This window comes from Xenopus tropicalis, chromosome 8, assembly GCF_000004195.4.
Source record: "Xenopus tropicalis strain Nigerian chromosome 8, UCB_Xtro_10.0, whole genome shotgun sequence".
Taxonomy (NCBI): Eukaryota; Metazoa; Chordata; class Amphibia; order Anura; family Pipidae; genus Xenopus; species Xenopus tropicalis.
In genome coordinates, this window is record NC_030684.2 from 120,486,332 (window position 1) to 120,510,592 (window position 24,261).

The 24,261-nt window shown below is 38.1% G+C and overlaps 2 protein-coding genes across 2 annotated transcripts; both read left to right on the forward strand.

Moving 5' to 3' along the window:
• The first annotated feature begins 2,712 nt into the window (after positions 1–2,712).
• On the forward strand, positions 2,713–3,645 carry LOC116406797 (olfactory receptor 6B1-like). Its single transcript, XM_031891710.1, has one exon. It carries the CDS (start codon positions 2,713–2,715, stop codon positions 3,643–3,645), a length of 933 nt encoding a protein of 310 aa, XP_031747570.1.
• Positions 3,646–10,303: 6,658 nt separating this feature from the next.
• Positions 10,304–23,089, forward strand: LOC116406798 (vomeronasal type-2 receptor 26-like). Its single transcript, XM_031891711.1, has 6 exons — positions 10,304–10,464; positions 12,486–12,777; positions 13,777–14,233; positions 14,357–14,502; positions 21,151–21,274; positions 22,016–23,089. The coding sequence occupies exons 1-6, from the start codon at positions 10,409–10,411 to the stop codon at positions 22,915–22,917; spliced, it is 1,977 nt and encodes a 658-aa protein (XP_031747571.1). The 5' UTR covers positions 10,304–10,408; the 3' UTR covers positions 22,918–23,089.
• The last annotated feature ends 1,172 nt before the right edge of the window (positions 23,090–24,261 follow it).

Here is a 24,261-nt window from a genome sequence, read left to right on the forward strand (position 1 = left end):
GGAGTGAATTCCAGAGAAGGGGGGAGTTATGGACTGCTTTAAATGTGAGAGTCATTAGTTTGAATTTTATCCTGGATGGTAGGGGAAGCCAGTGCAGGGATTGGCAGAGTGGCATGGCAGAGGAGGAGCGGTTGGAGAGGTGTATGTGCCTTTCTAAATAACTTATTAGTCCCCACTAAATCTACTAAAAGACCTTTCTATTTGTGTATAGCTCTTTCTGAAATGAAGGCAGACTGAGAGCGATAATCATTTATTCCCCACCACATCTGCAACAAGACAATACCATTTATTTAAAGACCTTTTTGTACAGAAATATTGCTTAGGTTGGATTTTAGTTTACTGTTGGGACCCTTGGATTTTATACATCTTCTCAATACTTCCCTCCTTGAAATAACTGAATGTGATATTACAGGGCCTATTTATCATACTGTGTGAAACAACATCACAAAAAGGGGGGAAAACCTGTGTAAAATTACTGACAAATTTATCTGGATGTGTTTTATTTTACTGAATTCTGGATTTAATGCTGTTATTCTACACCATTTCTGGCTCCAAGGTCTCTTATGTCTCTCTTCTAAGCTCTACGTGTTAAAGTCTTCAAGCCTTTACTGATAAGATTTTTACTTAGAGCCCTGTTTATCAAATATGGATAATTTGGATTTGTGTAGTTTTAGAGGTTTTTACAACTTCGACTAAACTCACATTTAATGAATATTTTCCCCACTAAACTGTGTAAAACAAGCAAAAAAAAAAGGAATACCTTGAATCATGAATATCGTATCATTCATATCATGAATATCAATAATAGCTGCCCCAACAATTTCTGTGGTGGGTCCAAGAAGACCCTTCAAGACCAAAAACAATATTTAAACTAATTAATCTCACCGGTGACCTATTAACTATATAACCTCCCTCTACCTACAATGTACCACTATTACCTCTCCCTCTTCAGGATTAGGATGCACACAGAGGAATCTGTGTATTGTATATTCACTATTCACATGACAATATTAGTGTTGGATACCAACAGGCAGTTAAATAACTTGATGCTGTGTAATCTGCAAAGTAACACAATCATTATTGGTAGTTGGAGACATTACCTGAACCATATACAATATATAGGAAAAACATATAAGGTATTCTTGGGTATTTGAGGCTTAAGAAGGGTTTTTCATTTGTCATATCAACCATAATACATAGAGAAACTTAAAGGAACAGTAACACCAAAAAATGAAAGTGTATAAAAGTAACTAAAATATAATGTGCTGCTGCCCTGCACTGGTAAAAGTTGTGTGTTTACTTCAGAAAGTCTACTATAATTTATATAAATAAGCTGCTGTGTAGCCATGGAGGCAGCCATTCAAAGGAGAAAAGGCACAGGCACATAACAGATAACAGATAAAACACTATTGTATTCTACAGAGCTTATCTGTTACCTGCTATGTAACCTGTGCCTTTTCTCCTTTTTTCCAGCTTGAATGGCTGCCCCCGGGGCTACACAGCAGCTTATTATATAAATTATAGTAGTGTTACTGTAGCAAACACACCAGTTTTACCAGTGCAGGGCAACAGTGCATTATGTTTTTATTACTTTAAAGCTCCTTAATTTTTTGGTGTTACTGTTCCTTTAAAGAGCTGATCAGTTCAGCAACAGACCCATTTCTTTGACAAAATTGAGAAGTGTAGTTTCCTTAGCTCCTCTTCTAGTGTGCCAAACAATAACCCTTTATTCAGGCAGTCCCTTAATGTTTTGGAGACCTAAGTGTGGCCCTAAGATATAGATAGGAAGCTGTTTCCTTTTCCTGGGTTAAAATAGTTTACTGGCAGCTCTGTAACTGGCCTAAAGATGTTATAATTCTATTGTATACAAAGGGAGACACAAGTACTCTGGGATTCCATGTTACTAGAAGGTGGATGTAGCATAGGGCCTGGGTGGTGGGAAGGCCCAGGACGAGAAGATTGTGTCAAAATAATTCTGTAATAGCTCCCTCCAGGAGGTTGAGGCAGGATCAGGTTAGCTAGTGAGCAGCAGTAGAGGCACGGCCATGGGTGTACCATCCCAGAGTAGGGATTTGTACAGACTTGGGGGTAGACGCTGTTCTGCCTGAGTTCCACTTGGAGTCCCTCAGAACTGAGGCCTGGACACTTCCAAGTTGACAAAGTCCTCTGTTCTATTATTGACCCTGACAGTAAAGCATTGGCTGTGTTCTTTGTATGTGAGGAACTGCTGAATACTGACCTATTTCAGACTGTCTCCTAATTGATGATTCTACATTTCTGCAATATAGAAGTTATTGTTTATTTTAAATGTATTTGCTCAATCTGAGGGTTATGGTTCTGTGATATCCTTCCTCCAACAATACACAAGGGCCCATACCCAGATAGAAGAGTCGCTTGATTTATTGATTTGTGTGGTGAACTGATAACACTTGGAACAGTTATACTTACAAGGTAACTATCACCTTGCATGTATGTGATTACATTTACAGGCCACATTAGCTGCAATTAAATATGTAGTTGGAAATCTCAGTTCCGTGGTAAAATACTTTTTTAGGGACTAACAAGTTCAAAAGTAGATATTACCTTTTGCTAATTAACGTGTAATCATGCTGCTGATTCATGCCGCTATGTAATTACAACATCTCAGTGATTAGTGCTTCATAGGAAAATGCTTTACTTTGAGATAACCACCATCATTTGTTTCAGCAGGAGATGGGCAGAAACAACCAAACCTTCTTTCAACAAATAGTCCTTTCAGGATTTCAAGTGCCTCAAAGCGTCAAAATTCCCTTTTTCCTCTTGCTGTTCATATCGTACAGTGTAGCACTATCCAGCAATGTCACAATTCTTACTTTGGTATCATCAAGCCCCAGCCTTCATCATCCAATGTTCTTCTTTCTCAGTCACCTTTCTCTGTCTGACATAATACTAACCACAAGTATTGTGCCCACTATGCTACATGGTATACTTAGAGGAGAATTATCCATGCCAATTCCTGCTTGCATCACACAGCTTCAGTTCCTTGGTATTGCATTAACCTCAGAATGTTTCATACTTGCCGTTATGTCCTACGACAGGTATTTGGCTATTTGCAATCCATTTCACTATATATCAGTCATGGACAGTAAGTTTCAGATTTGGCTCGTCGTTTGTTGCTGGGTTCTTAGTTTCTTAATTTCCTTTCTAACTGTGATTTTTGTTAGTAAATTAGAATTTTGTGGTTTCAATGTCATTAATCATTTCTTTTGTGATTTTGCTCCACTCTTACAACTTTCCTGCTCAGACACATCTGCTGTGGAGCTAGAAAACCTTGTGGTGGCCATTCCAACAACTTTGTTTCCAGTGCTATTCATAACTGCTACTTATATTTGCATATTTGTTACTATTCTCAGGATCCCATCTATCACAGGGAGACAAAAAGCATTTTCCACGTGTAGCTCACATTTGTCCGTTGTAGCTATTTTCTTTGGGACACTCGTTGCACTTTATGTGGTTCCTTCCAATGGCCATTCTTTAACTGCAAATAAGGTTCTTTCTCTGCTCTACACTGTAATCACTCCCTTGTTCAATCCCATGATCTACTGCCTAAGGAACAAGGAAATAAAAGCTGCATTGAAAAAATTAGTGCGGTGTGTTTGTAAGTAAGAGAAACACCTTCATGTAAAATAAATACAGTGGTAAATGTGAAATCCATGGAAATGTGAGTCCATGGCCTTTCAGGAATCGGAAGCAATTGTAGTAGGCCCTGAGGCAAAGACCTGGAAGGTTTGGAACGTTGACAAGTTGGACAGGAATCAACATAATTACCAACATCCTGTCTCAAAGTTGGCCACCAAAGGGTGCGGGACATAAGAAAACAGGTTTTATTGAGGCCAGGGTGCCCAGCCACCTTAGAATCATGAGCCTCTAAGAAAACCGACTCACAGAGGTTTTCTGGAACAAATAACTTCCCTGGGGGTACGTTGGGTGGAGAGTTAACCTGAGCTTCAGTCAAAGAAGTAAGTAAATCTGGACTCAGGGCTGCTACAATCACACCTTAGGGACAATAGGATCAGGTAGAAATCTCTGCAGCGGATTGGGGTCAAAACTCCTAGACAGGGCATCTGCTTTGACGTTCTTTTCGCCAGGTCTTTAGCTTATAATGAAATTAAAACGAGAAAAGAATAATGCCCACCTGGCCTGTCTAGGATTTAAGTGTTTAGCAGATTCAATATATAAGAGATTCTTATGGTCTGTGATTACTGTTACTACATGTTTAGCCCCTTCTAAGAGGTGTCTCCATTCAGTAAATGCCAACTTTATGGTCCAATGTCATAATTCATCTCCGTAGGAAAAAACTTCTTAGAAAAAAAAACACACGGGTGAATCTTATTAGTCACAGGATGAGGCTGAGATAGGACCATCCCTGCCCCAACTTCAGAAGCATCTACCTCCACTAGACAAGGGAGAGCCGAATCAGGGTGCAGAAGTACATGAGCAGAAATGTAAGCTTCCTTTAACAGTTTAAAGGCTGTTAAGGCCTCTACCGACCAGATACTTGGGTCAGCACCCTTTTTAGTGAGAGCAGTAATTGGAGCTACTAACACCAAATAATTCTTAATAAATTGTCTGTAATAATTGGCAAAACCCCAAAATCTCTGTATGGCTCGCAGAGACAAAGGTTGTACCCAGTTTAGGATAGCCTGAACCTTTATGGGAGATAATATACTCAAGGAAGTGAATTGAAGTGAATTGAAGTGATTCGAAGATGCACTTCTCAATTTTAGCATACAAATGATTCAGCCTTAATCTAAGTAAGACCTCCTGAACATGAGTACGGTAATCAGACAGATTATTTGAATAAATCAAAATATCATCTAGGTATCCTACAGATTGGCCTAAAAGATCACGGAATATGTCATTTACTAATTCTTGGGAGAAAGCAGGGGCATTACATAACCCAAAGAGCATTACCAGATATTCATAATGCTTTGTTTTCCATTCATCCCCTTTCCAGATTCGTATTAAATTATAAGCGCCTCTTAGATCGAGCTTAGAAAAAAATAGTGGCTCCCTTTACTCTATCAAAGAGTTCAGAAATCAAGGGAAGGGGATAACGGTTTTTGACCTTGATTTTGTTTAAACCCCTACAGTCAATACATGGCCTGAGACCCCCATCTTTCTTCTCTACAAAGAAGAATCCAGCTCCTGCAGGAGATGAAGAAGGCCTTATAAACGCTTTCTCCAGATTTTGCTTAGTATATTCTTCCATTGCCTGGGTCTCAGGAAGAGATAAGGGGTAAGTTCTTCCTCTAGGAGGAGAGGAACAAGGAATTAAATCTATGGCACAATCAAAGGTTCTTTTTTCCCATAAAAACAATCAACGCACCAGAGGTCACCCCTATAGATTAGAGGAACGGAGCTTCCATTTGAAGCAGCGTAGGGGGTTCCTCGCGGTGAGGGCAGTGAGGTTGGGGAATGCCCTTCCTAGTGATGTGGTAATGGCAGATTCTGTTAGTGCCTTTAAGTGGGGCATGGATGAGTTTTTGAACAATCAGACTATCCAAGGCTATTGTGATACAGTAGAACCCCCATTTTACGTTTTTCAGGGGACCATGAAAAAAAGATGTAAAATCAGGGAAAATGTAAAATCAGGGAAATGTGTTAAGGACACATAAATGTCAATGATTTAAAGGAAATAAGTACAGGAATAATTTTTTATTTGCAACACAGTTCCTTTACTGAGTTATTTCACAGGTTTTAGCAGAAGTACTGAAACAACTTTTTACAGTACTGTAAAACATTTTGCATTTAATGCATGTGTTTGCTAAAAGTTTGAATATCACTATAAATTAATAAGATGCGGAAAAGAATACTGTACAGCACTGAAACAAAAATCTGCACCTTGTACAGCTGTTCCCCATACTTGTGCAACTCTTGCGGTATTTTGTACGCTCCCGGATAGGTACGCATGCGCAGTATGAAATATGAGGCGATAGTGGTGACGCTGACCTTCCTAAGATGGCGCCTGTGATCGCAAGATATGGGGGAAACTTTAATTCCTAAAGTAAGCTGTATTTTTACCTTAAAACTAAGCGATTTGCTAGGGAGAGGCATGATAAAAACAGTGTAAAATGCGGGAAATTCATATGTAAAATCCGGGAATAGAGCCCATAGGAATGCATTAAAATTGGTGGGACCACAAAAAAACGGTGTAAAAAGCGGGAAAACTTAAAATCCGGGGATGTAAATTGGGGGTTCCACTGTACTAATATCTACAGTTAGTATTAGTGGTTGTATATATAGTTTATGTGAGTGTATAGATTGGTAGGTGTGGGTTAGGTGTGCTGGGTTTACTTGGAAGGATTGAACTTGATGGTCTCTGGTCTTTTTTCAACCCTATGTAACTATGAAGAGTTTCAGCAGCCTTTTTAGAAAAGACGTCTGTAAAGGGGAAGTAAGGGGAAGGTAGCCCCTGTAAAGAAATTGCAGCCAGTACTTGGACGGCCTTCATGCATAAGCTCTGAAAATCTGTTCCCCATTGAAATATTCTATTAGTTAGCCAATCAATTTGGGGAGACCTAAGATTACCGGGGTACGCGGGCAATCTATGATGAAAAAGGAAATTTGTTCCACATGGTGAGAACTTATAGACAAGGAACAACTTACGGACTTAAAAGATATAACCCCACAACCTAGGGAAGTACCATCTATAGCAATTAACTTGACAGAAGGAAATAGAGGAAGTGCGGGTATTCCGTGTCTGCGGGCAAAGTTAGAATCTAAAAAGTTCCCTTCCGCCCCGGAATCAATGAAAGCCAAGCTTTCCACACTACTTGTATCCCATCCCAAAAGGACCGGAATTATGACTTTAGAAGATTTTTGTTGGGGAGTAGAAATGACTTTGCCCAAGCAGAACTCAGAGGGAGGTAAAGTAAATGCCCAGAGCTGTGGATCCCAAAGCAGGAGGGTCATAACGAAGTTAACTTTCAGCTCCTCGGTGGGAAAGGAACGAGGGAGGAAACTAAAATACAATTTACATGCCTCCTGGAAGGCGAAAAATTTACTATGCTCCCCAGAAAACTCTTCAGGGAAAGGAACCTTAGGCTCCACTACATACATTCCTGGAGCTGTGTGTGGAGAACTTCCTCCTGGGAGAGAAGCAGGAGTAGGAGCAGCAGGCTGTTGTTGGAGCGCATCCAACCTTACAGGAAATCTCTGTAGCATTGGATAATCTGGTCCTGCTGGGCTTCTTGTTCCCCAAGACGCTGAAGGAGACTTGCCCGGATCTCCTCAGAGGAAGGTGACGCAGCAGCCCCCTCAGCATCCATGTTTTTCGGGCAGGGCCGGAAATAGGGGTAGGCAGAAGAGGCAGCTGCCTAGAGCGCAACGATTGGGGGGCGCCAGGTAGGAGCCTCTCCTACCTACCTCTAGGCTGTTATCCGTTTTGCGTCTCTTCGCATCGCACAAACCGACCCCCCCGCTCGTTTGAACTGTGCATGGGCACCAAAACACACGGACGTGGGGATGGTGGTTGCGCGATGGAGGTGCAGGGGCAAGGTGGCTGACCGGGTAGCCTAGGGCTCCTGTCAGTGCAGTGACATGGAGCAGAAGATGAGAACTGATTTTCTTCTCTTTACCCGAATACAAAACGTAGGTGGAAAGAAGCAGACTATACGCCAGCTGTGACTTTGGCCTTACAGGAATCAAAGAGGGCATCAGGCTCCTGGTACTGCTACTACTCTGACGGTGTTTGGTCCCCTTTAATCAAACAGAGGCAGCTGGGGAAGCTACACCCATGCTTGCTGCATTCAGCCTCAGACTATTCCAGGAAGCAGATAACAAACCTTGTTTGCCTAAAAGACCGAGAACGTTGCCGATTTAAAGAGCTTCATAAAAAAAACTTATATGAGTTTTGAGGAATACTGTGCAAAAATTGAATAAACAATTATGAATCCATTACCATCTTTTTTGTTTTTGTTCAGTCAACTGCATAACAGATATTCATCAGCAGAAATGACCAAACTGTTAAGCTGTTGCTCTATGTGGTTATGGGACCAAGCCAGTGGGTTAGGGTTGCATCACCTTTTTAAGTTGGGGGCATCAGAGCTATTGGTGACCCACCAATAAAGACTCAAAACTGATATGTCTGAAAACCACTCTAATATTTCATACTGTACCACACTATTACTCTTTGATGTTATAGTTAAATTATTACAATATAGTATGTTTATTTTATCTACTAAAATGCTATTCACTGTTTTTCTAGACCAGCGTTGCATTGGGCTATTTTACTCACGGGAAATTATAGTGTTTTGCTTCCCTTGCGGCAGGCAATGTTTTATTTGGTATTTTTACAAACAAAATATATGAATTTATAGTTTACTGGTTAGCAGCTTGTAAACTGGGATCCTAGAGGGATGTAGCAGGTAGTGGAACATTAGGATATAAAGCAGCACTGGCCCCTGTAACCAGATACATGCCGGGGAGGAACTGTGCCGTAATCTGGTGAGTAATTCCTGCAGCACTCGCTGTACTTATACTACAATGTTTTAACAAAGTTCTAATTGTGCCTAATTCATTTAGATAAATGTTGAGGATTTCATCTTGTTATATATTTGTGTGGTCTTATCTGTTCTAGTGTTTTAAGGCACTTTTTTATTTGATAAGGATATCCCCTTAATAGCATCTGAATGAAATAAGAATGATGATTAGATGATCATTTGAAATTAGGTTGTGGAACTACCTTGACAAATGTATTTATTTATTTATATTAAGTATAACCTTGTAAAAAAAACTACTTTTAAGAATGTATGCCCTTGCACAGAATAGATTGTATGCTGAAGCTGCACCTGTATTGTACCACTAATAATGTAGTAGATAGCTTTACTAGCACACAGGGCCGAGAGTGGACTAGTCATATGGGGGGGGTGTCACTACATAGAATAATGTATTTTTAAATGGTACATTTCTGACAATTTCATACACCAGTTTCTATATGTAGAAAGGTTACATATACAGATACAGGTATGGGATCCCTTATCCGGAAACCCGTTATCCAGAAAGCTCCGAATTACGGAATGCCTGTCTCCCATAGACTCCATTTTAATCAAATGCTTCAGAATTTTAAAACTGATTTCCTTTTTCTCTGTAATAATAAAACAGTACCTTGTAATTGGTCCCAACTAAGATATAATTACCCCTTATTGGGGGCAGAACAGCCCTATTGGGTTTATTTAATGGTTAAATGATTCCCTTTTCTCTGTAATAATAAAACAGTACCTTGTAATTGATCCCAACTAAGATATAAATAATCCTTATTGGATGCAAAACAATCCTATTGGGTTTAATTAATGTTTTATTGATTCTTTAGTAGATTTAAGGTATGGAGATCCAAATTATGGAAAGACCCCTTATCCGGAATACCCAAGGTCCCAAGCATTCTGGATAACGGGTCCTATACCTGTATAAATATTATGATAACAGTCTTTAGGGTTGGTAGAATATTTTAATAGATCGAGCAAGGACCATACCCAGTGATAAAGCTTCATTATTAAAAAAAATGGTGTAGCTCCAGCAATGGTAGGGGTTAATCTTACCTGCACCTCTCCCCCAATCAGCTACAGGAGAAACCTTTTTCTAGACCCTGTCTTGCTTTGTTCCTTGCCTGACCAATCAGGTTCTGTTGTGAGTTAGAGTTTAGCATTTGTGCTTTAGCCAGAAAATACTGTTGTGAAATCTGCCTGTCTGACCCTGCTAATTCCTAACCCTGTGGTACTGTGCTGTTGTTGATTTCTGTGTATGATGTTGGATTGTTTCCTGACCATCCGCTTAGTCCCATGCCTTGGGGCTGCGTCTCTGATTTCTGTGTAGGAACTGACTAGGCCTCACAAACTGTTTTAAACAGGGGTTCTGCCTCTCTGAGTTACTGCTCCTATCTGTGCCGGCACAGTTCCCTAGCCTGTAGTGCTCATTACAGGGGGGTATTCAGTGTAAGCACCCTGCAGCCTGTTCTTGGGTGCCTCCCTTTATTTAACCCCCTTTATGTGATTCCCTAACAGTGTTAAACTAACTTGAAATTAATGTAAATAAAATGGCTCTAATTAAGCATCTTGTGCTGATACCTCAATGTTGTCTTTAAAATTGTATTTCTTGTTACAGGTAATTAACCTCTTTTGTTCTGTCTATTATATCAATGAAGTGGATCACATTTTTCCCAGAGCAAATCAGGGGATTGGAGCATTATTTAAAAATCCTCAGCGGGCTGTATTGTCTGGTTCCCGTGCTGCTTGTAATAGTGGCTTTATTGCTGACACTGCCAGGGAGTGCGGGGGCTTCTGCTTGTGCTCTGGAAGATCAGAGTCCGAGTGGAGTCCAACAGGATGGGGATATAATATTGGGAATAGTTCTTTCTTTATTTAGGTCAAGAATGGATGAGAAGGAAATTCAATTCAACCACAAACCTTCCCCACGCAAATGCAATTAGTAAGTTATATTCTCATTAATGTTAACTGTACTGGCAAATCAGTTTCCAACTGCATTTATAACAAAATGAGTTCTTCATTAAAGGTCTGACATATATTGGCTTAAAGGAAAAAACACCAAAAAATGAAAGTGTATAAAAGTAATTATAACATAATGTACTACTGCCCTGCACTGGTACAACTGGTGTGTTTGCCTCAAAAATTTATACAAACAAAGCTGGTGTGTAGCCAGGGGGCAGCCATTCAAATGAGAAAAGGCACAGGCACATAACAGATAACAGATAAAACACGAGTGTATTCTACAGAGGTTATCAGTTATCGGCTATGTAACCTGTGCCTTTTCTCCTTTTTTCCAGCTTAATGGCTGCCCCCATGGCTACACAGCAGCTTATTTATTTGTGTTACTGTAACAAACACATAACTTTTACCAGTGCAGAGCAGGAGTATATTAAATGTTAATTTCATTTTTTTTGGTGTTACTGTTCATTTAAGGATTTAGAGAAACATGTGTCTCCCATCTCAGTCAATGGAAACATTAAGATGTTTTAACCTTTCACAGACTCAAATCAAGGCCAGTTATGCTCCATCACACCTTTCCCATTTTGTTGTCTATCTATCTTTTTGTTTACTAAGTTGTTCTATACTTTATACTAGTCTACCTTTATTGTACAGTATTTGGTGATATTATAAGCAGCGTATATCTAAATGATTATTTTATTGTACTATTTTGCTTTGAGCCTGGTGGCCTTGCTATATAGAGTTGATACACTGCTTATAATATGCCTTTGTAATTAGATTGTACTACACACACTAGCAATTAGGGTGTAACCCTCTGTTGTTTCTCCCAAAACTAAACTGAAACTTTTTTGAAGAAAGATGGTGTCCCTTAGGTGCCAAAGGTACCTACTTACATTAAGTAAGTGCTGAAAAAATACCAAAGACCAAAATTCAAATTCAACCCCTCCAAATTAACCCATGTGTACATATATACCCATACTTATACCAACCTATCTATACACTATATATCAGAACTAACTTGAGATCACAAAAACCTTCACTGCTTGAAATGCAAGTCTGTTCCTCTAGTCTGAAACCCTAACATCATTGTAATAAGAACTATGTGCATTGGTCTATACAAACTATTTCATTGCATTTACATAGCTACAGGTATGGGACCTATTATCCAGAAATCCATTATCATATAGCTCCAATAAGTGTCCAACTGAAAAAACACTTCTTCATATTTTACTAGTTTACTTATTTATTTCTTCTTTAATAATACTGTACTTCTCATGATAATACATCACATTGTGTGACTACCCTAGCTAGCATAAGTCTATGTTTTTATCAAAACCATCCAATCAGGGTTTCTAATTTGTATATGTTTTTAGTAGCCTTTATTATTACACAAAGAACCTTTATTTGAAAAACACCAGAATTGCAGATAATAGATCCCATAGATCCCATACCTGTACTCTTTATTGTCTGTCTTATATCTCTGTCTTTTGTCAATTGTCTTTTTCTGTCTTATTGTCAGTATGGCCTCAATGTGTAGGGCTATCTCTCACATACAAAGATTGAAAGCAGAATTAATCAAATTCATATTTGATGTCCAGGATACTCTTGGGATTAGACCAGAATGTTTATATCTTTATCTGTAACCATCCAGGAAGCTAAAGGGTAAACTGATTACTAAGTGGGACTTGAAGCCTTTATATTTGGTATTACTCATGCGTTACTGATTTTGGCATTGATGGTAGAAGGGAATGACATGCCAATGTGCCCCTGTCCATAATAGACTAAACAGAATCATTTAATATAGGAAAAAGTACTGGAAGCCCCTTTAGTTTGTAGGCTTCTACCTACCTGCACCTGTCCTTGGCCCTTTACTCTGAATACATGACCTTTTCCAATGATCAGAATAAACCATTTTTCTTTGTTTCATACTCAAAACAAAACCTACATTATAGGCATGGCAGTGAGTTGCTTTGTTTAAAAATAACTTGTGTTTCTATTTTCTAGTCCATCACTTATATATTATCAACATTATCTAGCAGCCATTTTTGCCATTGAGGAGATCAATCAGAATGCTAACATCTTACCCAACCTGACCCTTGGCTACCGTATCTATGATGCCTGCACCAGTGAAAGTCGGGCAGCAGCCAACACTCTGAGCATATTGACTGGGAGGACGGCATCTGTACCCAACTATTCCTGCAATGACAAGGGAACACTTGCTGCTTTTGTGGGTCATTTACTTTCCACACTGACCCATGTAGTATCGGACATGACAACAATTTACAAGTTCCCTCAGGTGAGATGTAATTGTTCAAAATTGCTACATTTTAAAGTCAAAATCAGAATAAGCAATAAGTTGGTAAAACAAATGTAGATTTTCTTGTTAATACTGTTGCTGCATAAAAGGAAATATTAAGCATCAATAGTTGACATTAAAAAGTTACACATTAATGTAGCACATGTAAGACAGTCGGTATAAGAGTACCTCATACTGTCCTGTAATAGGCCTGAAATCCATGACAACCCTGAAGAGATCATACTTATGAGGGACACAACATTTCCCTGTCTGTTTTTCACACATCCCCTTATATTATCATTGTGTACAGTGATATTGTTTTATCAAAATGCATTGACAAGTGAAAGATTTCTGTAAATTCACTGGGGGTCATTTATATAGTTTGTGCAGTGCATATTTTTTTAGCAAATGGTTGGTTGTGCATGTTTTCCCCTTAAGGCTTATATTTTGGCCTGCTGTGCCCGGTTTGTGCCTGTATGTTACCCAACCACTTAGACTGTAAGCTCTACAGGGCAGGGAGCTCCTTCCTATTGTGTATCATACTACATGGCACTTATTCCCTGTGTATTTATATTTATATATATATTTACAGGTATATATTTATTGTATGTATTTATTATATCACTTGTCCTCCCTGTGTGCAATTTTGTATATTGTAAGATTGTACATTGCTGCGTACCCTTGTGGCGCTTTATAAATAAAGTTATACATACATACATACATACATTCCTTTTTGTGCTAATTGTAGTGAAATGCGTATTGCGCACAAAAATTCGCAAATGAGATTGCAATTTGCACGAGCATGCCCTCCGTGCGCGCTTAGTATGCCCGGATATAATGCTTATTTTCTCTTTGCGAATAAAAATTCACAAAATCAGTTTAGCAAATATTTTTTCTGCCACTAAAGTTGTGGCATAACTCGTACACGCAGAGTGTGCGCATAAATAGTCACAAATTGTAAATATGCCATATTTAAAAAGAATGTCTCATTCTTTACAGATCAGCTATGGGGCTCAGGATCCTGCTCTGGATGACAGGCAGCAATACCCAACATTATACAGGACTATCATCAGTGAAAAGTATCACTTTGTAACCATCAGTCAAATACTCAAACTGTTTGGTTGGACGTGGGTGGGAATTATCTGCTCAGATGATGAAAGTCACCAAAGTGCTGTTAATAAAATAAAGTTTGAGATCACAAAAAGTGGGGGTTGTGTGGAATTTGTGGCTGTGTACACTACTGAAAATGTATGGATAAAAACAAAATTTTTAGAAAAAATAAAGTCTTCATCAGCAAATGTCATTATTGTCAGCAGCGACTCCCATATGCTGCTCCACATTTTATTGAGTATTCACACAGATATAGAACTCAAGAAATTTTTAATATTTTCATCATCTCTGGAAAACATGAGTAACTTTGGGGATTCTTCACTCAATGGGTCATTGATCATCTCAGGTAACCAAGGAGCCATTCCCGGCTTCAGGGAATTTGTCTACACTGCTCATCCTACCAAATTCCCAAATGATGAAATTACAGCCCTTTTGTGGTTCATACTTTTTGGTTGTTTAAAATTTGCAGACAATTCCTCTGGGATATACATTCCAGCCTGTACAATGAATGATACTCTGGGTATGACTGGTACTTCATATTTCGCCATAACAAATTTCTATATCACTTACAATCTGTACATTGCCGTGTATGGCCTGGCACATTCCCTGCATGAGGTACTTTATGGTGAGGCTTATCAGAAGCAACTCTATGAACCAAAGCTTCATCTTAATGTGTGTAAGGTAAAAATCTTTGCTAGTCTTATTGTAAATTTACATTTGCTGTACATTGATATAACTTACTTTGAACACTCTGCTTTTAACCACTAGGTAATTGGTATAATATCCAAAAGTGCAAAGGTACACCCAAATATACACAAAAAAATAGAGATATATGTAATGATGGGCGAAAAGTTTCGCCAGGCATGGATTCGCGGCGAATTTCCGCGTTTCGCCATTGGCGGATTGTTTCGCGAAATGGATGAAAAATTTCGCTGCGGAAAAATTTGCCGCACGTCCAAAAATTGTCGCCGGCGTCAAAAAAATAATAGTCGCGGGCGACGAAACAATAGCGCGCGACGAAACAAGAGCCGCGCGACGAAACAAGAGCCACGGGCGACGAAACAAGAGCCGCGCGACAAAACAATAGCCGTGCGACAAAATAATAGCGGCGGGCGACGAAATAATAGCCGCGCGACAAAACAATAGCCACGGGCGACGAAACAAGAGCCGCGTGACGAAACAAGAGCCGCGGGCGACGAAATAATAGCCGCGCGACGAAACAATAGCCGCGGGAGATGAAACAATAGCCGCGCGACAAAATAATAGCCGCGGGCGACAATTTTTTTTGTCGCACGACATTTTTGCCCTTTCGCTAATTTTTCGCCGTTTCGCGGATCTTTTCAAAGATTCGCAAATTTTTCGGCGAAGCGAAACGGAACAGATTCGCTCATCACTAGATATATGTTATAAGTGCAAAAATTCCAAAAAATGAATAAAAAATTGCACATATTTATAATGTATCATAGTATTGCCAGCCATATACCTCAAGTCCAAGCAATGTTTAAGGCATAAGGGAAACTATCTTGACAACATTTAGAAGTAGCCAATAACCCACCATAATATATAAACAGAGCACAAACTATATTCTGGTATATATATATATGTATCTCAGCACTCCTAAAATACAAAATGGCAAAAATGCATGCAAGAAATTAGCTGATGCATCGCTTTTAAACTAGTTTAGGACTGACGCAATGGGCACTGACGGGGCATGTCGGCTTATGCATGTTTGTACAAACACTGTGACCAAATGTGTCTTGTTTTCAACTGAGCGCAGGTATTTTCCCTCGATGCCTGTAGGGTAGTTAATTCACTTTTTTCTTGCATGCATTTAAGGCATTTTGTATTTTAGGAGTGCTGAGACAGTCTAGATGTATATAGTTTAACCAGGTCTCGTGCACCCTAACTTTTCCCTTGAATCAGGGGATGAGCGACAATGCCATTGAATGTGTATATATATATATAGGTATGGGATCTGGAAACCTATTATCCAGAAAGCTCTGAATTACAGGAAGGCCATCTACCATTTTAATCAAATAATCCAGATTTTTTTTTTTTTTTTAAATGGTTACCTTTTTCTCTGTAATAATAAAACAGTCCCAACAAACATATAATAAGTCTTTATTGGAGTCAAAACATTCCTATAGGATTAAAAAATATTTCAATGTTTTTTAAAAGACTTAAGGTGTGGAGATCCAAATTATGCAAAGCCTCAGGGTCTGATACCTGTATAATAAAGAAGCATTTAATAAATACAGGGATTGATTAAGAAATTGCTTCATTTAAATGTATCTTATTACGATTTAATAAGATATAAGCATTGATGTAATAGAAAAGATTTACAAATCATGATAGTTCCTACTAAAATTGTGTTATTAAGATGAATAGAATTGTATATAATACCATCAAAATCGATTTATAGTTACCCTGCAAACATTGTCTCAATTTGTTTCATTTCCAGCTAAATAACCATTTAAAGAGCATCCATTTCCAGACTGCTTCGGGAGATGAAATATTTTTTAATGAACACGGAGAGGTTCAGGGAAATCTTGACATTGAAAACTGGATTTCTTATCCAAATGAAACAACAGCCATTAGAAAGGTTGGAACCTTCAATTCTTCAGCCCCTCCTGGTGAGCAGCTCCTTATCAACAAGTCAGATATCATCTGGGGGACTCCACTGAATGGTGTAGGTTACCATCTTCCTATCATAATATGGTGCCATAACCATGTGAAATTGTTCTATATACCTTAAATATTCACTAGTAAGGACTGTCGAGCAATATAGTCATGTGACACTGTCAAATAAATCTTATAGTTTCATTAGAGGTACACTGGAAAGCCTAATCCAAGAATATCTAAAACAACTGTACTATGAAGAGAATGCTAGCCTTTGTATGGTAGATAAATGCATAGATATACAAAATCTAGTATAATTGTATATAATAGACAGTCCTCTTCAGGGACAGATAAAGGACAGAGGTGAAGTTGTGGATCTCTGTTGTAGAAGATGCCCTGGCTGATACAATAAGTAACAAATCAAGAAAAGCCCATATGCCTTCCTTAGCAAATCAGAAAATACAAAGATAGTACTTAAGGGGTTCTCTATACATTTGTGTTCAGTTAGGTTAAAGGGGTAGTTCACCTTTAAATTAACTTTTAATATGATGTAGACACTGATATTCTGAGACAATTTGCAATTGGTCCTCTTTTATTTTTAATGGTTTTTCGGTTATTTAGCTTTTTGTTCAGCAGCTCTCCATTTGGTATTTCAGCAGCTATCTGGTTGCTAGGGTCTTATATACCAGGTAGTGGTTTAAACAAGAGATGGGAATATGAATAGTTAAGGGGCCTGCATGGAAAAATAAAACTGTAGCTTCACAGAGCAATACTTTTTGGTCTGTGACCCTCATTTGAAAGCTGGAAAGAGGCAGAAGCGAAAGGCAAATTATTCAAAAACTATATAAAATTAACTAGGAAGACCAATTGCAAAGTTGCTAGGAATAGGCCATTCTATAACATACTACAAGTTAACTTAAAAGTGAACCTCCCCATTAGATGTGTTTAAGTTAGCTTTATAGACAGTGAGGCAGCAGGTACTGACATCCCAGGCATGTTATATACAGTGAGACGCAGTGGGTACTGATGGCAGATATTCAGGCCCTGGCACTATAACACTGGCACTGATACACAACATTGGCCCCACTGTAACTAACTAGAAATGAAAAAAACAATGACAAAAGTAAAAAAAAAATAGAAAGTGCAAAACACCATAACAAATATATAAAAGCACAATGAGCTTTGTCAGGGGGGAAAATTATTTTAACTTACCCTCCATCTGTTAGGGTAGGGGATATTATAAATGTCAGATGACAAAAAACAATTTAATTCCAGCTAGTGGGTCAGTCTTTAGAACATATACAGTATAGTGCCTGGGTATAGTGCCTGGGTATAGTAACTGTGTATAGAACCTGTGTATAGTACCTGTGTATAGTAACTGTGGGATGAAAACTGCAGCAAAGTTCAAAGCTGGTTTATGGGTAAACTTACAGTCTGCAGATTCTTCTTTTTTAAGTCTTCATTTCTGCAGTTTGCAAAATTTCCCGATCCCTGTCTGCATCTGTGTCTTGATTGGTCAATTTTACTGTCTGTCAAGAAAGCTGTGCTCTGATTGGAGAATATACAAGAAGAAAGATCCAATCAGAGCACAGCTGATTAGAGCAGAACCCGGAGCTTGCAGGGACAGGAGAAGATTTGCAGGACAGCGCAGAAACAGAGCCAGGTTTTTTTATTTTATTTTTTTATTTTTAGGGTGCCAGAGCAGGTTTGGGGAGGCTTAGCCTCTCCTAGCCTTATTGAAAATCCACCTATGTCTGTCTGTTAGAAGACTAGCATGGCTAATGCAAAGATATTTAGGGACTGATTCACTAAAGTGCGATAAAATGTGCGCTGCGCTATAAATTTTACCGCGTCTTAATTTTGGCGATTTTTCGCACGATTCACTATAAGCATACTTGCGCTTTTTTACGCGCGATATTGCATGCGTTATTTAACTCGCGAAGACTATTTCAATGCGGTATTTGCCGGTACATGCGCTAAATTACGCACGCGAATAGTTGCTGCATATGAATGGTAGCATAGAAATAGTGTATAAAAATTGTCGCCACATATAAATGGTGTATATAAATATTAGCCACATATAAATGGTATCATATAAATAGTAGATGCTTATAAATAGTAGCCACTAGTGATGAGCAAATGTGTTCTGGTTATCTTTGGTGAAAAATTAGCAAATCTTTTGAAAGATCCATGAAACGGCAAAAATGTTGTGCGGGCAAAAAAATTGTTGCTGTGACTATTATTTTTTGACGCTTGTATAAATTTTTGGATGTGCGTTGAATTTTTGCGTGGCATATTTTTTCATGCGTTTTGCCATTGGCGGATTGTTTTGCAAAACGCATGAAAAAATCCGCCGCGAAAAAATTCAACGCACGTCCAAAAATTCGCTGCGAATCCATGCCTGGCGAAACATTTCATCACTTGTAGCCAAATATAAATAGTCACGCAAATGAACACACGCCATGTTAGCCATACACGCCAATACTTGCGGAAAATTACTGTATTAAAAATGAACATTTCGCTGCAAACTGGCGGCTGCGTCACTCTAGGGGAAACACAGACTTCAATAAATAACGCTGTAAGTCCATATTTTATTGCAAAAAACTCATTTACTGTACTTTTCTATAATTATCGCCTGCCTGTAGTAGGTGTTAATTTTGAGTAAAATTGAGTAAAAAGACACATACTTGAATAAATAACACTGCAAGTCCACATTTTATTGCCAAAAACTCATTTATTGTACTTTTCTATAATTTTTCGCCTGCCTGTAGTAGGAGTTAATTTTCGCATAGCCGAATGCGATATTTAGCGCGCAAAAGTTATAGTGAATCATGCGATCGTATTCTTTTCAGCGCGGAAATTAATGCATGCGGTAAAACTAGCGCGAGAAATACCGCATGCGAAAATGGGGATTTATCGAACGCGATAATACTATGGTGAATCGCGCGCAAATTATCGCGTCTTTTTTACCGCAAAAAAAAGCGTGCGATAATTTTTATCGCACTTTAGTGAATCAGGCCCTTAGTGTTCTAGGTGGCACTAATGTGGCGAATCTATTGGCAGTAAAATGCCAAAATGACTTTTCTTCTCCTTTAATGTGCTGTCTATTTTAAAGAGCAATCGTGTTTTTGTTCAGAAACCATGACGTCTACATGATGATTTGTATCCCTCCTGTATGGTCAATAGATCTATTAGTTTTCTTGTGTAAAAAAATGTTAAAAGTATATAAAAGTACTCAAACATGAAAATAAAATGTAAACTGTTTCTCTTGAATAAATTATATTTTTTGTTTGTGAAGATTCTTATTCATCCAGGTCATATTATATCTGTAGTAATAAGTCAAATCAACTGGACTTGCTCTTTTTTTTTCTTGAAGACGTTTCACCAGTCATCCAACTGGCTTTCTCAATTTGACTTGTACAAAGATCTTCCTGGAATAAATACCTTGGAATGTTGCTCCAATCAGCATACTTTGTTTATCATAACCAGCATAGGATCAGGGATCTCATGAAGTTCAGATGTTGATTGTTTTAGCATGATTGAAGCTTTGAGGTATTATTATACCTTCCAGGGAGAGGTGCCAAAACAGCATTATATGGCGCAGACAATAGACATCCAGATTGGGCCAATGTTAAAAGCAGTAGGAAGAGAAACAGGACAAGTGAAAGAACTTGGTCCTCCCGTATGTACTGTAGCTGGGGTGTCCAAAAAACTTAGAAGGATTTTTAAGAAACACAGCAACCCTGTTTGCTTTAAACACAGCAACACACTGAGACAGTGTTCACCCAAAAGACCCAATCCCAAAGCATAAGAAGAGTAATATCATATATGCAGTACAGTGAAGTGAGGAGTGCTCTGACTTATATGTGGAAGAAACCAAACAACAGTTACACCAGTGTATGGCACAGCACAGAAGAACCAGCTCCTCTGGTCAGGACTCACCAATGTACCTACATCTAGAGGAAAAAGGATACACATTTGAAGACAACAGATCCAGATTCTAGACAGGGGGAGCGACTGGTTCAAAAGAGCTGTTAAAGAGGCCATATACGTGAAAACAGAAAAACCGAGTTTGCATAGGGGCCAGGGCTGTGACATCTATTGTCTGCCACATACAATGCTGTTTTGGCACCTCTCCCTGCAAGCTATAATAACACATCAAAGCTCCAATCATGCTAATACAATCAACACCTCACCTTCATGAGATCCCTGATCCGATGCTGGTTATGATGAACAGATTATGCTGATTGGAGCAACATACCAGGGTATTTATTTCAGAAGGTTCTTTGTACAAGTCATTCTGAATTGAGAAAGCCAGTTGGATGACTGGCAAAATGTCTTTAAGAAAAAAACACAGCAAGTCCAGTTGATTTATATTTTTCCATTTTAATTCATAATAATTTGTACATTAACTAGCAATTTAAGAGCACATTTTAAACAAAATCAATGTCCTTAAATACAAAAATAATAATGTACATTTTATTTGTTTCTTTTCTAGCACTTATAATTTTTCTGTGACATAAGGAAGAAAAGAACATCAATTTTAGCAATAATATTATGTGAAGTTTTAAAGTTTACTCTTACACATCAAATATAACCAGTATATAGATATCCAAACAAATATAAAATCATATTTTTATATAGATCCCACAGTCTGTGTGTATTGGTATCTGCCAGGCGGGATACAGAAAAGCTGAAAAAAAAGGCCTCCCAGCCTGCTGTTATGAATGCGTACAGTGTTCCGATGGAGAGATTGCCAATGTATCAGGTGATCTTATAATGTTATAGATTTATAGATCACACAGGAAGAAATTACAAAGCAAAAATGTTGAATTTTCTAATACTCAATAATATTTTCCATACGTAATATTATACTGAAAATCTCTGAATATAGAGATAGAGCAAAGTTTAATTTGCTTTTAGATATGCAAGTGGTTCCCATGATTTCCATAAACTCAATTGTTAAGTAACTTATTTTGATTTCCATATAGTTGAGATAAAAATAAAGATTTATCTAAACTTGTATTTGGTTGTGCCAGGCTACAGATGCCTTTGTGAATAAAAATGCCAAATTACCCAAACACTTTTTTGGAAATAAACACAGTTATGCATCTTGTGCATTGTTCAAACACAACAGTTATTAAACATCTCTACCTTTGGAAGATTTGTTTTCACAGCTCTGCCCTAATTTACCCACCAGTTCAGAAACACTTGCACCGAGGGTCTAATTTATTACAGATAAAACAGCAGAATTTAAAATAATTTATATCCGTGTGATCTGTTGTATGGTATAACAACAAACTGACACTTTAAACAAAGTTGATAGCTGTGCCTCTCTGTTGAAATGTGTGCAACTGCTTTGACACCTAAATCGTATAAACTTTTTCAACTATTAATGATTTATAATGATTCTAATATAATGATTCCAACCTAATGATAATATAATATATATAATCTAAAATGTGTGTGTTGTGTCATGTAGTTACTGTCTGCCAATCTCTTTTTTTAGACATGGAAAACTGCATAAAGTGCCCTGAAGATGAGTGGTCCAACGAGAATAGAAATAAGTGCATTAAGAAAACCATTGACTTTCTGTCTTATGCTGAACCTCTGGGTTTGAGTTTAGCGATCTTGGCAATTCTGTTATCCATCACTGCATCTCTAGTCCTTGGAATCGTTATCAAGAACAGACACAGCCAGATTGTGAAAGCCAATAATCAAGAACTTAGTTATAGTCTTCTCCTAACACTTATACTATCCTTTCTCTGCACATTACTCTTTTTAGGAAAACCCATGAAGGTGACCTGTATGTTTAGACAAGTTACTTTTGCAGTCATATTTACCACAAGCATCTCCTCGGTTTTGGGGAAAACTGTAACTGTACTGATTGCATTTCATGCTATAACACCTGGAAGTATGTTGAAGATCTGGGTTGGAAAAAGAGTTCCAAGGTGTCTTGTTCTTCTTTTATCTCTGGGAGAGGTTATAATTTGCATTATGTGGTTTCTACATTGCCCACCATTCCCTGATTATGATACCAGATCCCAACCATCTGTGATGACCTTGCAGTGTAATGAAGGTTCTGCTGTGGCATTCTACATTGCAGTAGGGTACATTGGAATGCTGGCCTCTGTCAGCTTCATTACCGCTTATCTTGCCCGTGGGTTACCTGACATATTTAATGAAGCCTCACACATCACCTTTAGCATGTTGGTGTTCTGCTGTGTGTGGATCGCTTTCATCCCAACATACTTGAGCTCCAAAGGCAAATACATGGTGGCAGTAGAGATATTTGCTATTCTTTCTTCCAGCTCTGGGTTGTTGGGATGTATATTTATACCCAAATGTTACATCATCCTTTTAAAACCTAAAAAAAGGGTCAAGGAGAAAGCAACTTCTAAAAAAAAATAAACCAAAGTTACTCAACTATAAAACACATTAATATTTTTCACAACATATTTACTTTTGCATAATTATTTTTGGTTTACACTTCCTGTTTTTTTTCCTGGCCGGGTATATCCCCATCTCTCCCAGACTGACTTTGTTGTTATATAGTTGCATTCTCTGGAACTCCTTTTTAGTGTTTTTTTCCCCTAAAATGTATTTAACAAGATGACATAGTTCCTTATTACTATTATTATTATTATTATTATTAATAAGGTGTTAATCTCCTGGGGCTTTGTGTGTACAGAAACACACTTTTTGTTAATAGCTTCAGCTTTGATTTAGAAATGTATGCCTTCAAGTACGTGGGTTGCTAAGCTTCAAGATTTACTTCATAAAAGTACTTTATAGCCAAAACAGGTATAATACACTGATTTGTTGTGGTGTTGGAACACTGTTTACAGTGAGAATTTTTCAAAAATACTTTTGTTTTATCCTTTTGCTTTTCCAAATAAACTGAGCATCAAACAACTGCCAGTAACTGACATTCTGTAAATGCAAAAGGAAACCACTTTCCAACAATAACATAAAAGTGCTAATAATATATTTATATTATATCATTCCTTCAGTGCTAAATACAATTAACTAATTAACTGTAATATCTAATACAGGGATCCCCAACCTTTTATAACCGTGAGCCACATTTAAATAGGAAAAGTTTTGGAGAGCAACACAAGCAGGAAAATGAAAATGTTCCTGGAGGTTCCAATGGGAGCTATAATTGGCTATTGGATAGCCCCTATGTTGACTGTCAGCCTATAGAAGGCTCTGTTTGGCAATTAAACTGGGTTTTTATGCAACCAAAACTTGCCTTCTAACCAGAAATGTAAAAATAAGCACTTGCTTTGAGGCCACTGAGAGCAACATCCAAGGGGTTGGGGAGCAACATGTTGCTCTCGGGCCACTGGTTGGGGATCACTGATCTAATATATAGGGAATGTGATGGAGTTAACCATCCCCACTGTGAGGAAGTATACAAATTTAATAATAGTCTGTTTGGTTTGATGACAATGAAATTTTAGAATTGTGTCATGTGGTTGGTCAGTTGGCAAGGCATTCTTGTATTTCTGTCTCCAAGTTTTAATATGATACTGGAACTCCTCGTATTCTTATATTGTCTCTACGGGACCTATTCTCTATGTCCTCTAATTTAAGTTGGAGGTCCAGAACCTGTTGTTGAAGTTGAAACAGGCAAATATTTAGGCAGTTCTCCAGAAAAAATACATTCCTAGGTAAATAAAAAAATTGTCCATAGCAAATACCCCTAAAGTTAAAAGCACAAAATGGTCAAACACAGCTTGCATTTAAATT